The sequence below is a fragment of the Castor canadensis genome, chromosome X (assembly GCF_047511655.1).
Source record: "Castor canadensis chromosome X, mCasCan1.hap1v2, whole genome shotgun sequence".
NCBI classification, from domain to species: domain Eukaryota; kingdom Metazoa; phylum Chordata; class Mammalia; order Rodentia; family Castoridae; genus Castor; species Castor canadensis.
The window spans coordinates 44,003,105-44,025,656 of NC_133405.1; the positions used below are offsets into that span (position 1 = coordinate 44,003,105).

A 22,552-nucleotide genomic window follows, 5' to 3' on the forward strand; every position below is an offset into this window, starting at 1 on the left:
TAACTGCAGGGGAGACTATGAAACATAGTGTACCTGGGTCCCCAAATGGATTTGACTAGCACACAGTGTTGGGTATGCTACTATATAATTTTGGAAACAAGGCTGATTCTTTGTAGGAAGAGTTCAAACTGGCTGAGTCTTAGACTGAAATCTTTAACAATATACTCTCAATATTGAAATGTTTGCACTCAGGGAACATTGTAGAAATTGGTGAGCTAAGAGATTAGTCCTGCTTTTGGAGTCCTTTTATTATAAAGAGATATGATAAATGCAATCCCCCATACTTCAAATTTTTCTTTGTACTTCACATAGTCTCTGAACCTGTGAGAACTTATATTCTCACCTACATAGAGGACTGGGATATAAGTCCCAGGAATGTGAAGATGACATTCAGTGAAATGTTGATCACTGACCAGGCAACTCACTCTGAATACTAAACCATTCATAAATCACTCTTAGAAAATGAAAAGAAGCCATTAAAATAGGAACTGTATAACTGATCTTTCCCTTTTAGCCCTGGCTATCAGGTCATTCAAAATCCTTTCATGCTTACATACAACAATTACATTGATCCATTTGCTTGTTATTTCTTGTAGTTACTTCTTGGTTCAGGTTTTCCCTGTTTTTATTTTTTAATTAATTCATGGTATTACTGTTTGTTGCAGAAAGTAGAAAAATATAGGTATGGTTTCTTTTTGTTTTATTTAATGCTAAGTTTGAAGACTGGTATTTGTGAAAAATATTTTTCTGTGTGTGGTGTGACTTCCTGAGCAGTTGGTTTTACATGGTGTAATTTTGGAGAAGAATTGTAGGTTGAAGAAAATCTCAATGCTCAAAGGAGTACATAACTCCTGCAAGGGCTGCTGGAGCTTTGTTGCTTAACCTAAAGCTGTTAAAATGGACAGAATCCTTTCAGGTTCCCTGTCTCCTCAGCTGTGTTTTGAATATTTACAGATCACATCATTTTATCTGTTATTTCCTCTATGGCAGTTTGGGACCCAAATAATTCTTTGTTGGAGAGTCAGTCCTTTGCACTGTAGGATGTTTATCAGTTTCCCACTAAATTCCAATAATACCTCTCCCGCTCATGACATACACAATATCTCTAGACATTGCCAAACATCCCTGGTGGGAAAACTGCCCCCAGTTGAGAACTACTGCTTTCGTCCTAAAGTACTTTATTTTTTTTTTGATAGATACCTTCACTCCCCACAATCCTGGTCTATAATTAAATCCATTTTGCCATTTCTCATGAAGTTGGGAGTTGGAGACAAAGGTTATGGATGACAGGGAGCTCAGTTCTAAAATTGCCTGCACTTGGACCTCAGGGGGGGTACAGGGTGAGGCTGTGTGGCACAAACACCACATGTGTATGTCTAGAACTGAGAATAAAAAGGCTTCTCAACACTCAATCTTGAGAAGCTGGCTTTTCTGGGGCCTTATTGAAGGTTCTGAAGAAGAGGGGCTCTAAAACCAGAAGCCCTAAAGCAGCAGTTCTTTTTAAAAATTTTATAAGCATAAATTAATTGTGCAAAGGAGCTTCATTGTGATATTTACGACATGAATATGATGTACTTGATCAAATTCACTCTATACTATTCTTTCTTAACCACCCTTTCTTCTACCTTTCCTTTTTAATAGTTTTTGGTGTGTTTCATTGTACTATTTTCATACATTTATAATGTACTTCTATAATATCTACCCTCTGTCACCCTCTCCTTTCCCTTTTATCACACCCATTGGTTCCCCCCGCCCCTGACAGTCTCACTTTTACAATCATGTCATATTATTATTTTTTAGGTCTAGATTCTGCATATGAGAAAAAACATGTAACATTTGTTTTTGAGTTTGGCTTATCTCAGATATTAACATGATGATCTCCAGTTTCATCCATTTTCCTGTAAATGATACAGTTTTATTCTTTTTTATGGCTGAACAGTACTCCATTTATATCTATATATATATCTATATCTATATATATATAGATATATAGATATAGATATATATATATCACATTTTCTTTATTTAGTCATCCATTGATGGGCACCTAGGTTGGCTCCATATCTTTACTATTGTAAACAGTGTTGCTATAAACATGGGTGTGCAGTTATCTCTATTGTATGCTTCCTTATATTCCTTCAGATATGTGCCCTAGAGTGGTATAGGAACACCATGTGGTAGTTCTAGTTTTAGCTTTTTTTTAAGGACCCTCCATAGAGATTTCCATAGTGGCTGTGCTAATTTACATTCCCACCATCAGTGTGTGAAGATTCTTTCCTCACTCATCCCCCCAATCTGGACCAGCATTTGTTGTTTTTTCTTGATGATAGCGATTCTGACTAGAGATGGAATCTCACTGATGTTTTGATTTACATTTCCTTTGTGGCTAAGAAAGTTGAACATTTATTGAAGTGTAGACAATAGTTCAGTGGATCTAAGGGGAAGTGTGAGGTTCTGCATTTCTAGGTAGCTGGGTGGAGGGAGCAGACACTAATGTTGCTGATCCCCATACCATGCTTTTTTTTTTTGGCATTACTGGGATTTAAACTCAGGGCTTCACACTTACTAGGCAGGTGCTCTACCATTTGAGCCACAATTGCTAGCCACAATTAGTGACATCTCTTACTTGTGAGTGATTCTCAATGAAGGATGAAGTGATGTGTGGACTTTCAAACTACTCCCACCAAAGATTCTGATGCCTTTGCTCTCATTTTGAGAATTAGTGGCCTGAAACAATGATCTGAACCTCCTTGCTTTTCCAGATTTGGTAAATCCAAAGATGGTGATAGACTTCACTTACTTGTTTAATCTCAGACCCTTACAGTCTCCTATCCCTCTAATAACTTTATGTTACTATGAGGGTTGCAGCCATTGTAGGAGCATCTGGCTGCCAAAGGAAGAATCCCAGATTCAAACTAGACATTTTTATTAATCTTTGATGTTTCTTCACTCTCCACACCTCTGTTTCCCAAGGAATAGTCACCATCCCATGGTAACCAGTGGTGGAGTTCTTTTGTATTTAGATTCCCTACCACCTTTCCTTTCCTTTCTCTGTACTGTACACTTTTGCCTAAATTACTCTCTCTCCAACAGGAATTTTGGCTTTGGCTCTTAAGGGATTTCCTAGGAAGAGAAGCATGACACTTTCACTTTTCCTCTGATAGTCCCATGACATGGCAGAGGAACCACCTCCTTTGGTCTCCAGGAAGAGTGAGCCTATTCCAGTAACCTAAAGCCAGAGGCTTCCTCTGCCACCACTTTCTCTGCAGCCTACACAGATGGCCTCCAGGGACCACTTTCTTTCTGCAGCCTGAACCTAACAGTTTTCTAAATACAACAAAATGCACATTTTGGGATAAGTTTTCCCCATTAAATCAAGTACTGAATGCCTCTTTTCTTCCTTTAGCATGTAATGTGATAGCAATAGGCTCTTTCACTCATCTTTTGACAGGTCCTGTTTCCAACTTCATTGTCTCACCTCCAATCTTCCCAGAACACTCTTTCAAAAATGCAAAATTTCATCAAATCACTTCACTGCTTAAATCACTTCTCATCATATACAGGAAAAATACAAACTCCTGGGCTTGACTTCTTTGTATTCCCAGGTGCCTGAAGTCATTGAGCTGTTGTTGTAAGTACTAAATTGTGTGGTTCCAGTTATTAGCAGTATACAGTATTTCACAAAGGGACCTTTTCTCTTGATTTCTAGGGTTTACTAATGAAAGAAAAAAGAAAGGAAAAGGAAGAAAAGAAGCAGGAGATGCTAAGCAGCTACCTAGGAGAAGCATATTGAGTCTTAGCTGAAACTTGAGTGATTGAAGGTTAGAGCAGGGCACTAAATTCGGTAGTTAATAGTGTCTGTGAGATGACAAATATCCAGATCTTCAAAAATATCTAAATATTAGATGTGGGGCATGGTGGCACTTTCCAATGGGATGTTCCTAGGATGTTCCTAGTTATTACCTAGGTGGAAAAAAAGTCCTAGTGGTTTAGAGAAAATGCTCAGTTGCTATTAAACAGCTTCCTTTACTGTGGGCCTTCTGAGATCCTTTAACATGCTGAGAGGGACATTGGGAGTGTAAATTATGGAGCTCTTCCCAACTTTATTTGAAGCACAAAATTTTGTTTTTACAGAACATCTTTCAGATTCGTACTGCTCTGCAAAGCAGCCTTGGGAAATGCTGGTGTAGGCAATACAAAGGAATGCTTGACTGAACTCCCCACTGTCTCATCCAGATGCCTCACATTGTTTCTGTAAATGCTGCTTGAGGGTAGTGACTAATTTGTCCATTTCAAAGGGTCATTGACCTTCAAAAAAAGCCTGGTTCCCAAAGGATTAGAACTACCCAAGTAATAGTAGAACTCATCCTTAATTTATTTAGGGAGAAGAGGAAAGCAATGAGTGACACATGTTACCACAAAACCTGTCATTAACAATTAGACATTATGCGGAATAGTAGATTTAGCATTTTCATTGCAACCGCAAGTCCATTTATTACAGTTTTTGGTAATTAGAAAGTTAAAAACTCATAGTACAGTAGCAAAGGAATAATCCACTGTGGAAGGGGTTCTTTTTGTTGGGCTACATAATCCAAGTTCAGATGAAGATTTGAGAATGAGGAATTAACCTCCAAAAACAGGGATTTATTTTGTTTCTTCCTCAGTTGTTGAACTGGAATTTTGTGGGCTTCTCACATTTTGTAGCTCTGGGTAAAATTAAGAGACCTAAATTTGAATCCTACCTTCATTTCCATCTGTCAAGAAAGAAGGCCATTTCCAGCTTCCTCTTAGAGATATAGATGGGAAACCTTAGGAGGCTTGTGTAATGAGGTTGGAATGGTCCATGAGCCAAATAATACAGCTGATGATAAAATTGCTCAGTAAAATGGAAGGAATTTGGGCAGGGAAGAATGTACAGATTCTCTCTGAAGACTGGATTATGAGAAGAGCCTGTCAGTAAGTACTCTCAGCACAAAGAAAACAGGAAACTAGTGTGTATGACTCTAGAGCCCTAGAAACTAGACAAAGTTGCATTCAGAGAACTGGTACTGCCGAAGTACCAAAGGTCTTTAGCTTGGTATTGCAATAGTGAGGGAGGGCAACACTGAGAATCTGCTAAAACCCATTGACGCTTTCTCCAGAAAGATGCATGTACCCTCATGCACTCGAAATTCTGTAACTCACTTTCAGAATCACTTTTGAGAATCATACCACTCTCCATGTATCTGTGACTTAAATGATGGACTACCTTGCCCTTGGATGTATATGTTTATAACTTAATGGGATTAATAATAGACTAAACATTCAAGCACTTACAGTGTTTGTTCCTTCATGCTATACCCTTTTCTAGTGCTAGAGCCAGAAGGAGATAGAGAAATACGAGACATAGGCCCTGTCTCCATTGTACTTATTGATCATTTATACAGTAATACACCTGTTAATAAGGTGCTACACAGTAGGGTAGAAACAGACTATTAGAGTTGCTGTAAGAAATCAGAGTATGTTTGACAAACCCTGGGGCTAAGTAGGATATGAATAAGCAAGGGATAGTCTATGTGAATTTTGGGGCCTAGCATGAGTCAGAGCAGAGTTGGCAAGGAGCACAGAGAGGGCAGGGACCAGCCAGTCTAGCATTCTTTAGCCCAGTGGCACGTCCTTGGGAGAGGCACCTTTGGGAAACACTTGATGCCCCTGGGTGGGCCATGCTATCATGTTGCTCCATCTGTGCAGCTTCAACCTTGGGTGCAAATCACAGGCTGAGGAGTCTTTGCTGAGTTGGAAGATCCTGTATAAAATGTAGTAAGCTCTGGACACTGGACCACCAGAGCAAACTCAATGCTAAATCCCTTTTTGCCTTCACATGGAAGGCAGTTAGGAAGCTGGAGATCACCATAATCAATTGGCAGTGTTACATGTAGCCTCTTTACTCCCTGAGCCTTTCCAAAAACGAATCATGTTTGTTGTGTGAAGCAGAAACAGGTGAAATGATTAGTCCCAACAAGCACACACATACTCACAAATACAGAAAGTTCTTTAGAAACTGAGGCGCAGAGAGATGCAAAGGAGCAGCAGTCTCATCACACTGAAGACAGTAGCACAACCCAGCCAAGAACACATGTGCTACCCCACCAAACCCCTCAAATCTATGCCAGTCTGCAGACACCCCTTGCTTCATAGACACATAGACTTTCCTTGCACAAGCCCTCTCCTCCAGCCATTCGTCACAGCCATCTGCCTGGCAAGATGACATATCAGGTAAGGTCAGCTACTGGCTGACAGCAGCTGAGATGTGAACCGAAGTGGGATGGAAAACAGCCCACAGATGCAGGCCGGATGAGGAGGGGAGAATTGGGATTAGCCCAGGGTGTGAGCTTTCTGTATCCTCTTCCACTCTCTTCTCTCCAGCTGGAGCAGCAGATGACTGTTTCTTCTCATTCGGCACCTTCTTCGTTGGGACAAAGTGTTGTGTCTGTATATTTAGCTGCAGAGTGATCTGCTGAATCTGCCATAAGAATTTCAGAATTTCCTGGCCTGAGGACCCAACTGGAAGTTGGGTGGGAGTAAAGAGGCCACTAATCTTGCTGAAGGTGTGGGCCAAGCAGAGTCGGGGATCCTTATTAGTCCCTTCCTTTAGCTCAGTGGTCTGGCAGACTCACCCTATCTCCTGAGGTGGATACCCCATGTCAGGGGCACCGGGCAGAGCAATGACTGGGGATTAACTCTCTTTACTGTCTTGTGGTTCTCCACTTCTTTTAATGTACACTTCCCTTCTTCACTTGCCTCCCTGTCACCTGCGTAGAAAGTACCTTTATCATGTGCAGGTCTGCCCCATTCTGCTATCAGCCTTTATGTCTGCATGGTAGGATGTTTAGCAGGTTACTTTTTTGGGTTACCAGTTTTATTGAGATATAATTCACAGACAATAAAATCACCCTTTTAAAGTGTACAATCTATCTGGTTTTAGTACACTCACAATATATTAAAACCAATACCACTATCTCAGTCCAGAATATTTTCATCATCCTAAAGAAGTCCCACACTCACTAATAGTCACTCCCTATTCTTCCCCAACCCCAAGCTCCTGGCATCCACTAATCTACTTTTTGCCTCTACAGATTTGCCTACTCTACTCATTTCATCTAAGTGAAATCATGTAACATGATATTTTGTGACTGGGTTCATTCACTTAACATGTTTTTAAGGTTCACCCATTATAACTGAATAGCACTATGCATATGCCTTAGTCTGTTTATCCATCCATTGATGAATATTTGGGTTGTTTCTACCTTTTGACTATTATGAATAATACTTCTATAAGCATTCATATACACGGATCTGTGTCCCTGCTTTCAATTCTTTTTTTACTACTGTCTATTAATTGTATGCAGTAAGGGATTTAATTATGACATCCCCATACATGCATACAGTGTACATTGATTATATTCACCCCTCCATTACTTCCTCTTCTCCCCCTTTCCCTTCCTCCTCCCTCGATGTCCCCCCTTCTAATTTTGTAACCTTGTTACCAACTTCCATAAATGAGAGAAAACATGTGATACTTTCAGTGTATATCAGAGTGGAATTGCTTATTTTTTTTTCAGTACTGGGGTTTGAATTCAGGGCTTTGTGCAAGTGCTCTGCTGCTTGAGCCATTCTTTCATCCCTTTTTACCTTAGGCTATTTTAGACAGAGTGTCACTTTTTGCCTGGGCTGGCATCGGACTGCAATCCTCTTATCTACACCCTGCCACATAGCTGGAAATCACAGGTGCATGCTGCCACACATGGCTTATTGCTTTAGATGGGGGTCTCACTAACTTTTTGCTATTGCTAGAGCTGACCTTGAATCATGATCCTCCTAATCGCTACCTCCCTAGTAGCTGGGATTATAAACTCGAGCCACCTCAGCAGCCCAGAATTATGGTAACTCTATGTTTAACTGTTTGAGAAACTGCCAGATTGTTTTGCAAAGCAGCTGTAACACCTTACATTTTTACATTTACACCAGCAGAATATGAAGGTTCCAGTTTCAGACAAGATCACGTGTATTCAGGGTAGTGTGGCCATAGGCAAGGGTTCCAGTTTCTTCTCATCTTTAACAACATTTTTCATTATTACTGTCTTTAAAAAAATTACAGCCATCCTAGAGGGTGCAAAATGGCATCTCATCATGGTTTTTTGTCCCTGTCCTTCAGGGTCTTGCTCTCTGTTAGGGGATTGTTCCAGTCTTCTGTATTTGTGACCATAAACTTTTGCACCTTTGGGAAAGATAGGACCCTTGTGTAACTAATCCTTGAACTTTGGGGTGCATCAGGTATTCTGGGAGAGCAGAGAAAAAGACAGGATAGGAACATGGTGAACTTGCCACCTTGGGAAGCCCTATCGCAGCAAGAGCAGTCTGCTCTACTGACTTCTCATTTTCCCTCCCCCACAGAGAACATCATATGCAGAAGTAGTTAGGGGAGACTTCCTTGAAGAGGTGAGACTACAGCTGGACCACGAAGGGTGAGAGGCAGGAAGACAGGTGGAGGGGAAGTGGAGAGGTACATGAAACCAAAAACTATGCAGTCCTCTCTGAAAAGCAGCTCAGATACTGACCCAAAACAAAGATGAAACTTGAACCAATCAACACTCACTTATGTTCAGCAGTTCCAGAAAAAGGAAAACATATGGCAGGAGAGGAGAGTAGAAATGATGGCTGAAATACAGTGGGGGAGCTGGCTGAGAGCTCAATTTTTCTTTCTCTTTCTTGGCTTTAAGACCACTCATCATCACAAGGTCACATTCTGACCCATAAATTCACTAATCTGAGTCCTTAGAACATGCAAAGGAGAATCTAGTGTATGGATTTGCTAGAACACAAATACTGGGCCAAAGAAATCATACCTGGTTGCACCACCCCAACTCTGCTGAGGTGGGGGGGATGGGGCAGATGTTGTCAGCTGAGAATTCGGCCATTCTGCAGTGCCCAGGCACACATGAATGTGAGGGCTCCGAATTAATCTCTAGCCACCACTCAGGATCTGGCAACTTTTGAGAAGTTCTGTAGGACAGTGAAACAATGTTTAACTATGGGAGTAAAAAACCCTTGTCACTGTATTGCAGGTGTTGAGAATTTCTAACACTTACAGTACATAGTACTGGCTAAAACTTGTCACTGTACCTTTGGAGTTGAGTGCAAGCCTTTTACAGAGGCAGGGTCTGCCAGTGTGAGACGTTCAGCGTCCCTAGAAGGAGCAGGCGGCATCACAGCTCTTCCCTTATCGGCCTGCTTTCTGCCTTCCAGAAACCCAGTCATTTAGAGCGAGTAGTGATATAACAGCTGCATTTTCAGCAGGCGCCCTCAGTAAGTCCTAAATTCTGGAAAGTTTCACTCTCTGTTCTGTACACTACAGCCTCATTACAGATAAAGCATCAAAGGCCCATGTCATAATGAAATTATCTAGAAAAAGACCCTGTTTTTTGTTTTGTTTTATTTGAGACAAGGTTTCACTATGAGGACAGGGTGGCCTGAAACTCATAATCTGATCCTCCTGCCTCAGCCTCCTAAATATTGTGATACATATAGGCGCCACCACACCCAGCAAAAAAAAAAAAAGACCCTGTTTTAAAATACTGTCTTCCTTTGGCACTTAGTATGAATTAGTTAATGGGATTAGCACTAAGGCCTGTTGCCAGGATCTCGATGTGATAAGCCACAGAAGCCTGAAGTTTTTATGGAGGAGAGTTTGGGTAAGATCTGGAAATCATAGGACTCTGCCCAAGGAAAGCAGACCTAGTTAAGTCATCACATCAAGAGGTGCCAGGCAAAAATAAGTTGTGTGCTTGGAACTCTGAAAGGAAGATCCTAAATGATAGACATCACCAGTTCAACTGATATTTGATCCCATTGAGCATCCCCAAAAAAACTATCTGAAAACAAAGAAAATATGTTATATATACACAATGGAGTATTATTCGGCTATAAAGAAGAGTGAAATATTTGTGCAAAATGGATGGAACTGGAAATCATCATGTTAAATGAAATAAGCCAGACTGAGAAAGACAAATATCACATGATCTCTCTTATATGCAGGATCTAGACCTAAAAAGAAAAAAAAGAATGGCAAGAATGTAAAATGGGGATTGTTTGGGAGTTAGAACAAGCAGGAAGGGAGAGGGCAAAAGGAGAGGGTGGCGAAGGTGAATAAATATGATCAAAGTACTTCATGTACATGTATGAAAATAGAATAATGAAACCTGCTAAAAATGTTTAAAAGTGGGGAGGGAAATAAGAAAGATTAATAAAGGGGGTGAGTTTGATCAAAGCACGTTATATTAATGTATGGAAATACCACAATGAAACACCTTTATACAGTTAATATGCACTAATAAAAATAGTGGAAGAAAAAAACCACCTGAACACGCATGCTCTCAGAGCATGATCACTGTGACTTTTTGGAGGGAAAGTACAAACCCCCATTGTATGGGATACATTCATTCTGCAGTATGTGTCATCCTAGCTGCATGCTCGAACTTAGCCTGACCACATGCAGAACTCAGCTGCTACTTGCCCCACTAAGTATCACTCTGTCACGGGGCCACAGATGGTGTCCTACTAGCACCCTTATTTGTCTGCTTCCTTTCCATTTAGACCAAATCCTAAAAGCCATCCCAAAATTGCACAATGGCTTAAAAACTATTTAAGAAAGCAATGCAACAGCCCCTACTTTTCCCAGAGGTGCTAGGTAATGCTCATTGCAATCAGACTGAGAACAGAGACATGGTTTGGATCTGTTCCATTAGTAACAATAGAGCTGGACTTCAAATGACCAACTTTGTAGGATTAATTTGTACAGTTGGAAGGATAACAAAATGATCATTGAATCTAGCCCATGGCCTTCAAGTAGAATTTTTTCAAACATGGTCTTCATATTTATTGTTTTGTACTGGGGATTGAACTCAAGTCCTAATGCTTGCTAAGTAAGTGCTCTACCACTTGAACCATGCCTCTAGCCCCAAATTTAATTTTTGAATGAGAAATACATTTGTATCATTCAAAAATATGAATGCGTATGTAAGTACACGTATACAAGATTACATATCTATGTATACATATGTGTGTATGTATTTATATATATATATACATATGTATATAACAGTGTGCAGTAAAATGTATAGCTCATCCCTATCTCACATCCACCCAATTCCTATCTTACCCCTACAACATGTAGTTCCTCCATAACTGTTAGTACTTTCTTCCTTATCTTTCAGGGCTTTCTTTAGGAAAATATAAGCAAATATGAATATATATCCTTTAAATTATTTCTCATTCACATAAAATGTAGCACACTTTGCACATAATTTTATGCCTTAATATTAGTAGTTGGTGGTAGTACTGTGGTTTGACTCCAGGGCTTTGCACTTGCGAAGCAGGCACTCTACCACTTGAGCCACACTTCTGGCCATTTTTTCTCTGGTTATTTTGAAGATAGGATCTCATACTTTTGCTCAGGCAAGCCTGGACTGCAATCCTCCTATTTTAAGCTTCCTGCCATTGCTGGGATGACAGGCACATGCCACCATACTCAGCTTTTTCCACTGGTATAGGGTCTTGCAAACTTTCTTGCCCAGGCTGACCTGTAGCTGTGATCCTCCCAAGCTCAGCCTCCCATGTAGCTTGGAATGACAGGTGCATGCCCCCAGCCAGTGACTGAGATGGGGTCTTGCAAACTTTTTGCCCAGATTGGCCTCAAACTGCAGTCCTCCCAATCTCAGCCTCCCAAGTAGCTAGGATTACAGACATGAGCCACTGGTGCCCAGCATGTTTTTTAATAATTTATCTTTCTATATCAGTGTAAGAGCTTATTGATTCTTTTATACAACCACATAATATATCATTATATTAATGAGTTATCACATATTTTACTAGATGTCTAGTGATGGATATAGAAGTTACTTCCACTTTTGCCATTAAAAATAATGCTGTAATGAACTGAGTGCTGGTGGCTCACGCCTATAATCCTAGCTACTCAGGAGGCAGAGATCAGGAGGATCAAGGCTCAAAGCCAGCCTGGGCAAGTAGTTCACGAGACCCTACCTCAAAAATACCTAACACAAAAAGGGCTGGTGGAGTGACTCAAGGTATAGGCCCTGAGTTCAACCCCAGTAGCACATAAAAAAATAATGCTATAATGAATAACTTATATATGTTTCACTCATGTGCAAGTATATCTGTAGAATGAGTTTTTAAAAGTAGGGAGGATTGCAGAGTCAAATATATATGTACTTTTATTTTTATTAGTATAATTAATTACACAAAGGTGTTTCATTGTGATATTTATATGCCTGCATATAATGTACTTTGATCAAATTCACCACGTCTATATTAAATTGATTGATATTGCTAAATTGCCACTCTTCACATTGCTTTAATTCTTCACAGCCTTGAAAAGAGTATATTACTCAGTCTTTTTGTCTCTTTGAAAATCTGATAAAGAGAAAATGGTATCTTGGTGCGGTTTTAGTTTGCATTTCTCTTAAAATGAAGTTGGTCATGTTTTCTTATGTTTAAGAGCAATATGTACTTCCATTTTTGTCATCTTTCTGTATTCTTTGCCTATTTACTGTTGTCTTCTTATTATGAATTTCCCAAAGCTCTTTATGTATTAGGGACAAATAGAATTTTAATTCAAAACTAGCAATTTTTAAAGAGGGTTTACGCCAAAGTTTTATGTCTTTTAGTAACAGACCCTTTCTTCGAATGAAATCATTAAAAAACCCTATAGACACCAATAAAATTGAGGTGTTCTGTTGAAATAGACATGAGGAAGGAGTTGCCCTCTTCACATCCCTCAGGCACTTCTGAAGAATACTAAAGCAGCACCAAACATAGTTTGGAAATGACTGCTGTATGTGGCTGGTTGACCTGTGATTCTAGCTTCTAATGACCAGTTCAGCAGGAATATTTCCTAGTGTCTAACCTGAATCTTTATTGATGGAGTTGATACCCTTTCCTGCTTGACAACATTTGGCAATTTGTAATATTTGACCCTTCCATTATTAACCTTTATGTGTTATTTAAATATGTTATTACTTAACACCTTTTTTGTGCCTGTCCCTCCAATGAGAGCAGATTCTCCTCAAAGTCAGGAGAATGTCATATTTTCCTTTGTAGGTTTAATCTAGCATATTGCCATGTATTGTCAAGGTATATTCAAGATCTGTTAGTGGCAGGTATTGTCAAAGACTTCTGTGCATGTTGAATGAAGAATGAAATGAGAAATGAAAGCAGTGTCATACTTTATATGACAAAGGTACAAAGTAAAACCTTTTAATTGGTTGTCCAGTCATCCATGGAAAGTAGGAAAATCCCTTCAGGTTCTTCATGTTCATGTTTTTTCTTCTTCCCTGTGCTTTCTTTCTACACCAGCATCATTTACCATTTATTAAGAATACTGTTATGTACCCAATACCTTTGGTTTTTTTTAAAATAAATTATCTCCACACTTCACAGCCATGTAAGGTAGATGGCATACTCAATTTGAAGGAGAGGAAAACAGGCACAGAGATTAAGTAGCCTCCCCAAGATGATAGAACAAAGCCATAGTAAAGTTGGTGGTTTGGTCCATTTGAGCTGCTATAACAAAATACCATAAACTGGGAAGCTTATAAACAACATAAATTTATTTCTTGCAGTTCTGGAAGCTGAGAAGTCCAAGATCAAGTTGCCAGAAGATTTAGTGTCTGGTGAAGGTCTGTTGTCTACTTCATAGATGATACCTCTTGCTGTGCCCTCACATAGTAGAAGGGGCAAACAAGCTGCCTTGGATCTCCTATTAAGGGCACTAATCCCACAAGAGTAGATTCCTTATAACCTAATCACTCCCCAAATGCCTCACCTCCTCATATGATCACCTTGGTGGTTAAAATTTCAACTGAGGAATTTGGAGGGACACAAACATTCAGACCATAGCAGCTGGGATCCCAGAGACCAAATATTTATGGACCCCAGAGATAAGGCTAAATTCTTTTCTTTTGGACCACCATGACATACTTTGCTAAAAATCATGGTATACAAATAGAACCCTATTGCAGGACCCTCTTCTAGCCCATTTCCTATTCTCCTCCCTTGTATTTCTGACAGTAGAGCCCTTTGGATTATATAGTTCTATTTTGTTGAATCTCTCTCTCTCTCTCTCTCTCTCTCTCTCTCTCTCTCTCTCTCTCTCTCATTTCAAAAGGAACATAGCATTCACTTTTAAGCCTTTCCCTTCATTTCCATATCCACTTTCCATCACTATCACCCAGTGGCCTGAAGATAGTCTGGGACTATACCAGTAAAATGTCAGGGAACCAGATAAAAGTTACATTCAGGCTCAGCCATCAAAAGTAGCAATAGTGAAAGAAGGGACAGCCTGGTCTTTGAGGAGATTAGCAACTGATCCCTGGCAGCTCTGGAAGTTTGCTTTTACCTAATAACTCTGGGAGCTGATATGCTTCCTGGCATACAGGCTGCCTTTTCTGATTAGCCAAGAATCACTTCACTTGGCTAAGAAGATGGCAATTTGAGGGTTGGGAGAGTGGGGGAAAATAACAACCAGCATGAAGACTTTGGGTTCCAGAAAGTGGGAAGAGAGGTAATGCCAGGCAGGGAAAGAATGGTGTACCAAAGGAAGTGGGGTAAGACCACAGACTTTTTGGTATAATATTCCAGGCACTTTCAAAGGCAAAATAATAAGTCTATGACAAAGTTATTCCCACTGAGATGTTAGTGACAGTGCATAGCCTCTCACAGAAGTCTTGGGATTGCAAAATCTGATTGCAAAATGGCAATCATTTAACCCAAAGGAATGAATCTCTAACAGTGGCATTTTAGGCACCAGTGAGAGAAAAAGTGGCAACAGATATTTAGTATTAAGGGGTGTTTTCTCAGTGCCTCAGAAATAAAAGTTCTGCTTATATAAGATCCCCCCCTCTCCTGGGGAGAAGAAACTGCTTCTTCCCTATCACATCTGTAGTAAAATGGCTTACTTAGTGCTGGTCAGCTTCCCTCATGATGTCTATCCTCTGCTCCTTTTCGTAGCACCTTATAGGAATTTGACTGGACACAAAGGAGGAGGATAGTCTAGAAGCCATGCAGCCTGGTCATTTAGTTGTAGTATTTATTCTCCTGCGGGGTCCTGGAGCCAGCTTGGCTTTAGACTGATTTTCTGCCAGACTTCAGCCAGGAGCACTGAATATGTCCAAGGATAGTTGATTAGAAGCCAAGCCACCTTGGAACACCTGGGAAGGGAGGCGGTAGACACTGAAGTGGCTTTCCTTGTGCCCATGGTTGACAAGCATGCTCTCTTGGCCCTCTAAAGATGCAGGGGAGATTTGAGACACATACTCCATTCTTAGAAAAATTAAGCCCCAAAGAGGTAAAGTGGCTTGTGTAAGGTTATGGGAAGTTGATACCCAAGCTAGCATTATGAGTCAGTGATCCTATCCTGAAATGTTAACACCCATTCTGTGAAACAACCACACACTTGCAGGCAGGAAAACTGTATTTCTGAGTTGGCTCTCTTATTAAGAAGTTGTGTGACATGGGCCAAGTGTTTTGGGGTATTGGTAGCCTTATTTTCATAATCCTCATCTCTACACCATTAAGGATGTTCAAAGAATAAAATAAAGGAAAAGATGTTAACATAATTTTATTTCATAAAATGAGTTTCAAGCTTAACTGTAATTGGTGTCTTCCTCTTTGATTCTCATTTGTCTTCCTGTCTTTTGCTTTCTCCCTGTCTCCTGTTGAGTAGATTAATAGACTCTAATGCTAGGTTACTCTGAAGATTATTGCAAGAAAGACTCTCAAGGTCATTCTTCCAGCAGAAAACCTCACCCTGCAGTTGTCTTGCCATTGATCCCTTAGTGGAAGGCCCAGTTCAAAAATCAATCCACATTCTTTTGAAGCTAAATATTTCCAAACATTTTTGTGTCCCAAAGATCTGCCAGCTCCTGTAATAGCCATGGCAAATATTATTTTGTAGGTCATTGTACTTTTCCTTTACCACAAAATGCTGAGATTTGGAATAATCAGAGCCCAGGGGGCAAATGGAACTGCTCCTGTCCTTTCTCGGATGAGTTTCACTGATGTTTGCCAGCTGCAGCTGTCTGGTTGCACCCTTGGGCAGGGGCAGGGACTCCTAGCCCAGACAGAGGTCAGTTAGTATGAATTAAACTCTGTCTTGGAGTGAAGGCTTCTCCTTTTCAAGGCAAAAGTTCAGGAACTTTTTACATGCCATAAGGGTCATCAATAAGTGGTTAACTGAGGAGTGAATTACTTGGAAATCGAGGCTAGATAAGCTTATTTAGCAGTGTAGAATTGAGTTATTCCCCAAATTATTAAAGCTGAAGAAAAGTGCATTTTCTGTTTTCTGGGTGTTTTAGGCCACAACAGTCATGTTCTGTTGGTTTGGATTTTGATTTCAAATAAATGTCCCTTCCTTGTTATAGGTTTGAAGTCATTGGTATCCTTCTTGATAGTGGCTAAGAGGAAAGACTCTAGAATCAGCCACATGTTAATTCATGTCCTGATACTGCCAATTATAAGTTATATGACCTTGGACAAGTCAGGTTTTTTTTTTTGATGCTGGGAATTGAACCCAGGGCCTTGCACATGCTAAGCAAGCACTTGACCACTAAGCTGCATTCCAGTCCAAGGCAATAAATCTCATATACGTTAGTTTCTTCATCTGCAAAATGGACATCGTGTCTTACATTTGAAACGTTAATAAAAACCAATGAAATAATTTATGTAAATGTACTTACCAATGTGCATAGCACACAGGGCTCAATAAATGTTAGCTATTCTTATATTATTATGATGACAGTGGTATCATTTTTATTATGCTATCACTTTCAGTACATCGTGAGAACAATTTTATTTTATTTTATTTTTTTTTTTTTGACTTTGCTCTGAAGATTTTATTTTTTTTCCTTTTTCTTTTATTATTCATATGTGCATACAAGGCTTGGTTCATTTCTCCCCCCTGCCCCCACCCCCTCCCTTACCACCCACTCCGCCCCCTCCCTCTCCCCCCCCCAATACCCAGCAGAAACTATTTTGCCCTTATCTCTAATTTTGTTGTAGAGAGAGTATAAGCAATAATAGGAAGGAACAAGGGGTTTTGCTGGTTGAGATAAGGATAGCTATACAGGGCATTGACTCACATTGATTTCCTGTGCGTGGGTGTTACCTTCTAGGTTAATTCTTTTTGATCTAACCTTTTCTCTAGTACCTGTTCCCCTTTTCCTATTGGCCTCAGTTGCTTTTAAGGTATCTGCTTTAGTTTCTCTGCGTTGAGGGCAACAAATGCTAGCTAATTTTTTAGGTGTCTTACCTATCCTCACACCTCCCTTGTATGCTTTTGCTTTTATCATGTGCTCAATGTCCAATCCCCTTGTTGTGTTTGCCCTTGATCTAATGTCCGCATATGAGGGAGAACATATGATTTTTGGTCTTTTGGGCCAGGCTAACCTCACTCAGAATGATGTTCTCCAACTCCATCCATTTACCAGCTAATGATAACATTTCGTTCTTCTTCATGGCTGCATAAAATTCCATTGTGTATAGACACCACATTTTCTTGATCCATTCGTCAGTGGTGGGGCATCTTGGCTGTTTCTATAACTTGGCTATTGTGAATAGTGCCACAATAAACATGGGTGTGCAGGTGCCTCTGGAGTAACAGTCTTTTGGGTATATCCCCAAGAGTGGTATTGCTGGATCAAATGGTAGATCAATGTCTAGCTTTTTAAGTAGCCTCCAAATTTTTTTTCAGAGTGGTTGTACTAGTCTACATTCCCACCAACAGTGTAAGAGGGTTCCTTTTTCCCCGCATCCTCGCCAACACCTGTTGTTGGTGGTGTTGCTGATGATGGCTATTCTAACAGGGGTGAGGTGGTATCTTAGCGCGGTTTTAATTTGCATTTCCTTTATTGCTAGAGATGGTGAGCATTTTTTCATGTGTTTTCTGGCCATTTGAATTTCTTCTTTTGAGAAAGTTCTGTTTAGTTCACTTGCCCATTTCTTTATTGGTTCATTAGTTTTGGGAGAATTTAGTTTTTTAAGTTCCCTATATATTCTGGTTATCAGTCCTTTGTCTGATGTATAGTTGGCAAATATTTTCTCCCACTCTGTGGGTGTTTTCTTCAGTTTAGAGACCATTTCTTTTGATGAACAGAAGCTTTTTAGCTTTATGAGGTCCCATTTATCTATGCTATCTCTTAGTTGCTGTGCTGCTGGGGTTTCATTGAGAAAGTTCTTACCTATACCTACTAACTCCAGAGTATTTCCTACTCTTTCCTGTATCAACTTAAGAGTTTGGGGTCTGATATTAAGATCCTTGATCCATTTTGAGTTAATCTTGGTATAGGGTGATATACATGGATCTAGTTTCAGTTTTTTGCAGACTGTTAACCAGTTTTCCCAACAGTTTTTGTTGAAGAGGCTGCTATTTCTTCATCGTATATTTTTAGCTCCTTTGTCAAAGATAAGTTGTTTATAGTTGTGTGGCTTCATATCTGGGTCCTCTATTCTGTTCCACTGGTCTTCATGTCTGTTTTTGTGCCAGTACTATGCTGTTTTATTGTTATTGCTTTGTAATATAGTTTGAAGTCAGTTATTGTGATATCTCCTACATTGTTCTTTTGACTGAGTATTGCCTTGGCTATTCGTGGCCTCTTGTGTTTCCATATAAATTTAACGGTAGATTTTTCAATCTCTTTAATGAATGTCATTGGAATTTTGATGGGAATTGCATTAAACATGTAGATTGCTTTTGGGAGTATCGACATTTTTAGTATGTTGATTCTACCAATCCATGAGCATGGGAGATCTCTCCACTTTCTATAGTCTTCCTCAATCTCTTTCTTCAGAAGTGTATAGTTTTCCTTGTAGAGGTCTTTCACATCTTTTGTTAGGTTTACACCTAGGTATTTGATTTTTTTTTGAGGCTATTGTAAATGGAATTGTTTTCATACATTCTTTTTCCGTTTGCTCATTGTTAGTGTATAGAAATGTTAATGATTTTTCTATGTTGATTTTATATCCTGCTACCTTGCTATAGCTATTGATGATGTCTAGAAGCTTCTGAGTAGAGTTTTTTGTGTCTTTAAAGTATAGGATCATGTCGTCTGCAAATAGGGATATTTTGACAGTTTCTTTACCTACTTGTATTCCTTTTATTCCTTCTTCTTGCCTAATTGCTCTGGCTAGGAATTCCAGTACTATGTTGAATAGGAGTGGAGATAGTGGGCATCCTTGTCTGGTTCCTGATTTTAGAGGGAATGGTTTCAGTTTTTCACCAGTAAGTATAATGCTGGCTGTAGGTTTGTCATATATAGCTTTTATAATGTTGAGGTACTTTCCTTCTACTCCTAGTTTTCTTAGAGCTTTTATCATGAAATAATGTTGGATCTTATCAAAGGCTTTTTCTGCATCTATTGAGATGATCAAGTGGTTTTTGTCTTTGCTTCTGTTAATGTGGTTTATTACGTTTATTGACTTTCGTATGTTGAACCACCCCTGCATCCCTGGGATGAAGCCTACTTGGTCGTGGTGAATAATCTTTTTGACGTGTTGCTGAATTCGGTTTGCCATTATTTTGTTGAGGATTTTTGCATCAATGTTCATTAAGGAGATTGGCCTATAGTTCTCCTTTTTGGAGGTGTCTTTGCCTGGTTTTGGGATAAGTGTAATACTGGCTTCATAAAATGTGTTTGGCAGTTTTCCTTCCCTTTCTATTTCGTGGAACAGTTTAAGGAGGGTTGGTATCAGTTCTTCTTTAAAGGTCTGATAGAATTCAGCAGAGAATCCATCAGGTCCTGGACTTTTCTTTTTGGGGAGACTCTTGATTGCTGCTTCAATTTCATTTTGTGTTATAGGTCTATTCACGTGATTAATTTCCTCTTGGTTCAGTTTTAGATGATCATATGTATCTAGAAATCTGTCCATTTCTTTTAGATTTTCAAATTTATTTGAATATAGGTTCTCAAAGTAGTCTCTGATGATTTCCTGGACTTCCATGGTGTTTGTTGTTATCTCCCCTTTTGCATTCCTAATTCTACTAATTTGGGTTTTTTCTCTCCTCATTTTAGTCAGGTTTGCCAGGGGTCTATCGATCTTGTTTATTTTTTCAAAGAACCAACTTTTTGTTTCATTAATTCTTTGTATGGTTTTTTTGGTTTCTATTTCGTTGATTTCAGCTCTTATTTTTATTATTTCTCTCCTTCTATTTGCTTTGGGATTTGCTGAACAATTTTATTTTAAACAGTTGTATTGAGGAATAATTTCTCCACATAAAGTGTACTCATGTTCATTATAGTTCTGACTCTTAAAAAAAGAGATCAAACTCTCTGAGCCTCTCCTGAATAAAACACACAATTCACCTGATTTCCCTTCTCCCACTATCCAATGGAAAGCACTTTGCAAACTCTGCTTTTATCTCTTGTTAATTCATGTATCAGTTAGTTCAATCTTGGACATGTTCATTGATGTTGGTGTGTAGGATGTATGTGTAGGTGTGTGTGTGTGTGCAGTGTACACATGTAGCATGTACTTAAGGAAACTCAGTGAGAAGCTGTTTAGAGATCATTCACTTGGAGTTAACTTACTGTGTGCATTGCCTTTTTGCTGCATGCCAACTCTAGGCTAGACTCCATGGAGTAAAGAGACATATCAGAGTCCCAGTTCTCAAAAGGAAGTACATATATACGTGCATAAATAGGTTGATAGAAGGTGAAATTTAAAGTTGGAAAACCAGATTTCAATTCCCCTTTTCACCATTCACTAGCTTTGTGACTTCAGACAAGTCACCGAATCTCAGTCATTCGTCCCCCCCAAATGAAAGATGAGGGTAGAAATCTACTCTACTTGATTCATAGGGCTGTTATGAGTCTCCATTGTAATAATATATGTGAAGTCTCTTGGGTTTACTAGCCTACTATAATTCACAAATAGAAATTCCAGTTATGTTTAAGTGCCAAATTTTCTGATTCTGACATCAGATGCCTTGAGAAGTCCAGATGGTGGGCTGGAATTACTATAGGATACTTTGTAGTGGAGAGGAGATGTGAGCTGAGCCGTCATCACACAGGACTTCAATAGGTGGAAAAGAGTGGGGGAGAGCAATCTTGGTGGTGGAATTAACATTAAGCAAAACCTTCAGAGGCTGCAACAAGCATGCAAACATATGACAAGTGATTTAAAAACACAAGAGATAAAGCTTCTAGGATAGCTATAATAGACAATAGGCAGTTCCTCTTCTGAAAGAATAGGTGAGAAGTGTTCACTATAGGTAGCATACACTATCTCCTTTCCAGCAAGTTAACATCTTATCCACCTGAGACTATTAGCTTCATCAAGATAGGGACTTTGTCATTGTTTTATCATCTGTTTCTAATGCTTATTACAGTGCGTCTCACATAGCAGGTGCTCAATAAATGTTCAAGCAATGAAAGGTGGATGGATGGTAATGGCATCTGCTGTTCTCCTCAGGCTGCTTTAATACTATCTAAAATCTTTAGCCACTGGAGCCAGGACTATCTCTAAACTCCCTCTAGGTAGTACAGCCCCATCTGCTGTTGGGATTTATAAAATTCTTTGCAGTGATGCCAATCAATATTGGTGTGTTTTCTCCACCCTGTTCCAGAAGACTCCTTACTCCCGGTGAACAATAAGGTAACCAGCAAGTCATGTGAGTACAATGGGACCACTTACCAACATGGAGACCTGTTCATGGCTGAAGGACTCTTTCAAAACCGGCAACCCAATCAGTGCACCCAGTGCAGCTGTTCGGTAAGGCCCTGTATCTTCATATTCCTGTTAACTCTTACCTAATTAGGACAACATCCTCTGTACTTGCACTTTTCATTTGAGCTCACAATGTAAGGTGCTTGAATGAAAGATGAGTTTTGTTTAATTCATAAACTTTTCTGACAATCCAAACTCCCTAATCTTCATCAACTCTGAACAACTCTGTCAAAGACCTCAAACTCAGTCAAACCCAAGCTTAAAGCTGTAAGCGTGCTTAAATGGATAAAGATGAGCTGTTTGGCTTGCAATATATCCTTTTTCATAATCGTTATACCACCTAAGCTTTGATCTGAAGGACTCATAATTATTTGAAGTCTTGGAAATAGTATAAGTAGAAAATTTGCTGTCATTCTAGGGCCTCTAGACTTAATTCACAAGAAAATAGGTGTCTGTTGTTTCTTATTTCTGAAGAATTTCTACTAACCAGTTCATTCCTGGTGTCTTACAATGAGAAAATTCTACACCTGCTTAATAATGATGATTCTCATGAGAATACTTGTCAAAAAAACCCATGTATTATTCACAAAGTATACCAATTATGTCTTTACATAATTGGGCAGTCCAGAGAATTTATTAGATAAACCTAGAAAATGAAGTAAAATTGATATTTAAAATGAAGTGTGAATGAATGAAGGTAGATATAGAAACAACTTTTCTAGTTGTAAGGGGCATTAAACACTTGATTGCCAAGGAAAGTTATACAATCTCTTCCCTT

General features: G+C 39.4%; 1 protein-coding gene across 7 annotated transcripts in view; it reads left to right on the plus strand.

Moving 5' to 3' along the window:
• The window catches only part of Chrdl1 (chordin like 1), a 133,591-nt gene that overhangs the window by 61,522 nt on the left and 49,517 nt on the right, over nucleotides 1-22,552 (plus strand). For 2 of the 7 annotated variants that reach the window (XM_074062594.1, XM_074062592.1), the window contains exons 5-6: nucleotides 13,677-13,733; nucleotides 21,674-21,819. In XM_074062594.1, coding sequence (XP_073918695.1) covers nucleotides 13,677-13,733; nucleotides 21,674-21,819 — 203 coding nt within the window. The remainder of the gene's footprint in view (nucleotides 1-13,676; nucleotides 13,734-21,673; nucleotides 21,820-22,552) is intronic. The other 5 variants (XM_074062599.1, XM_074062597.1, XM_074062598.1 and 2 more) reach the window with 3 other exon arrangements.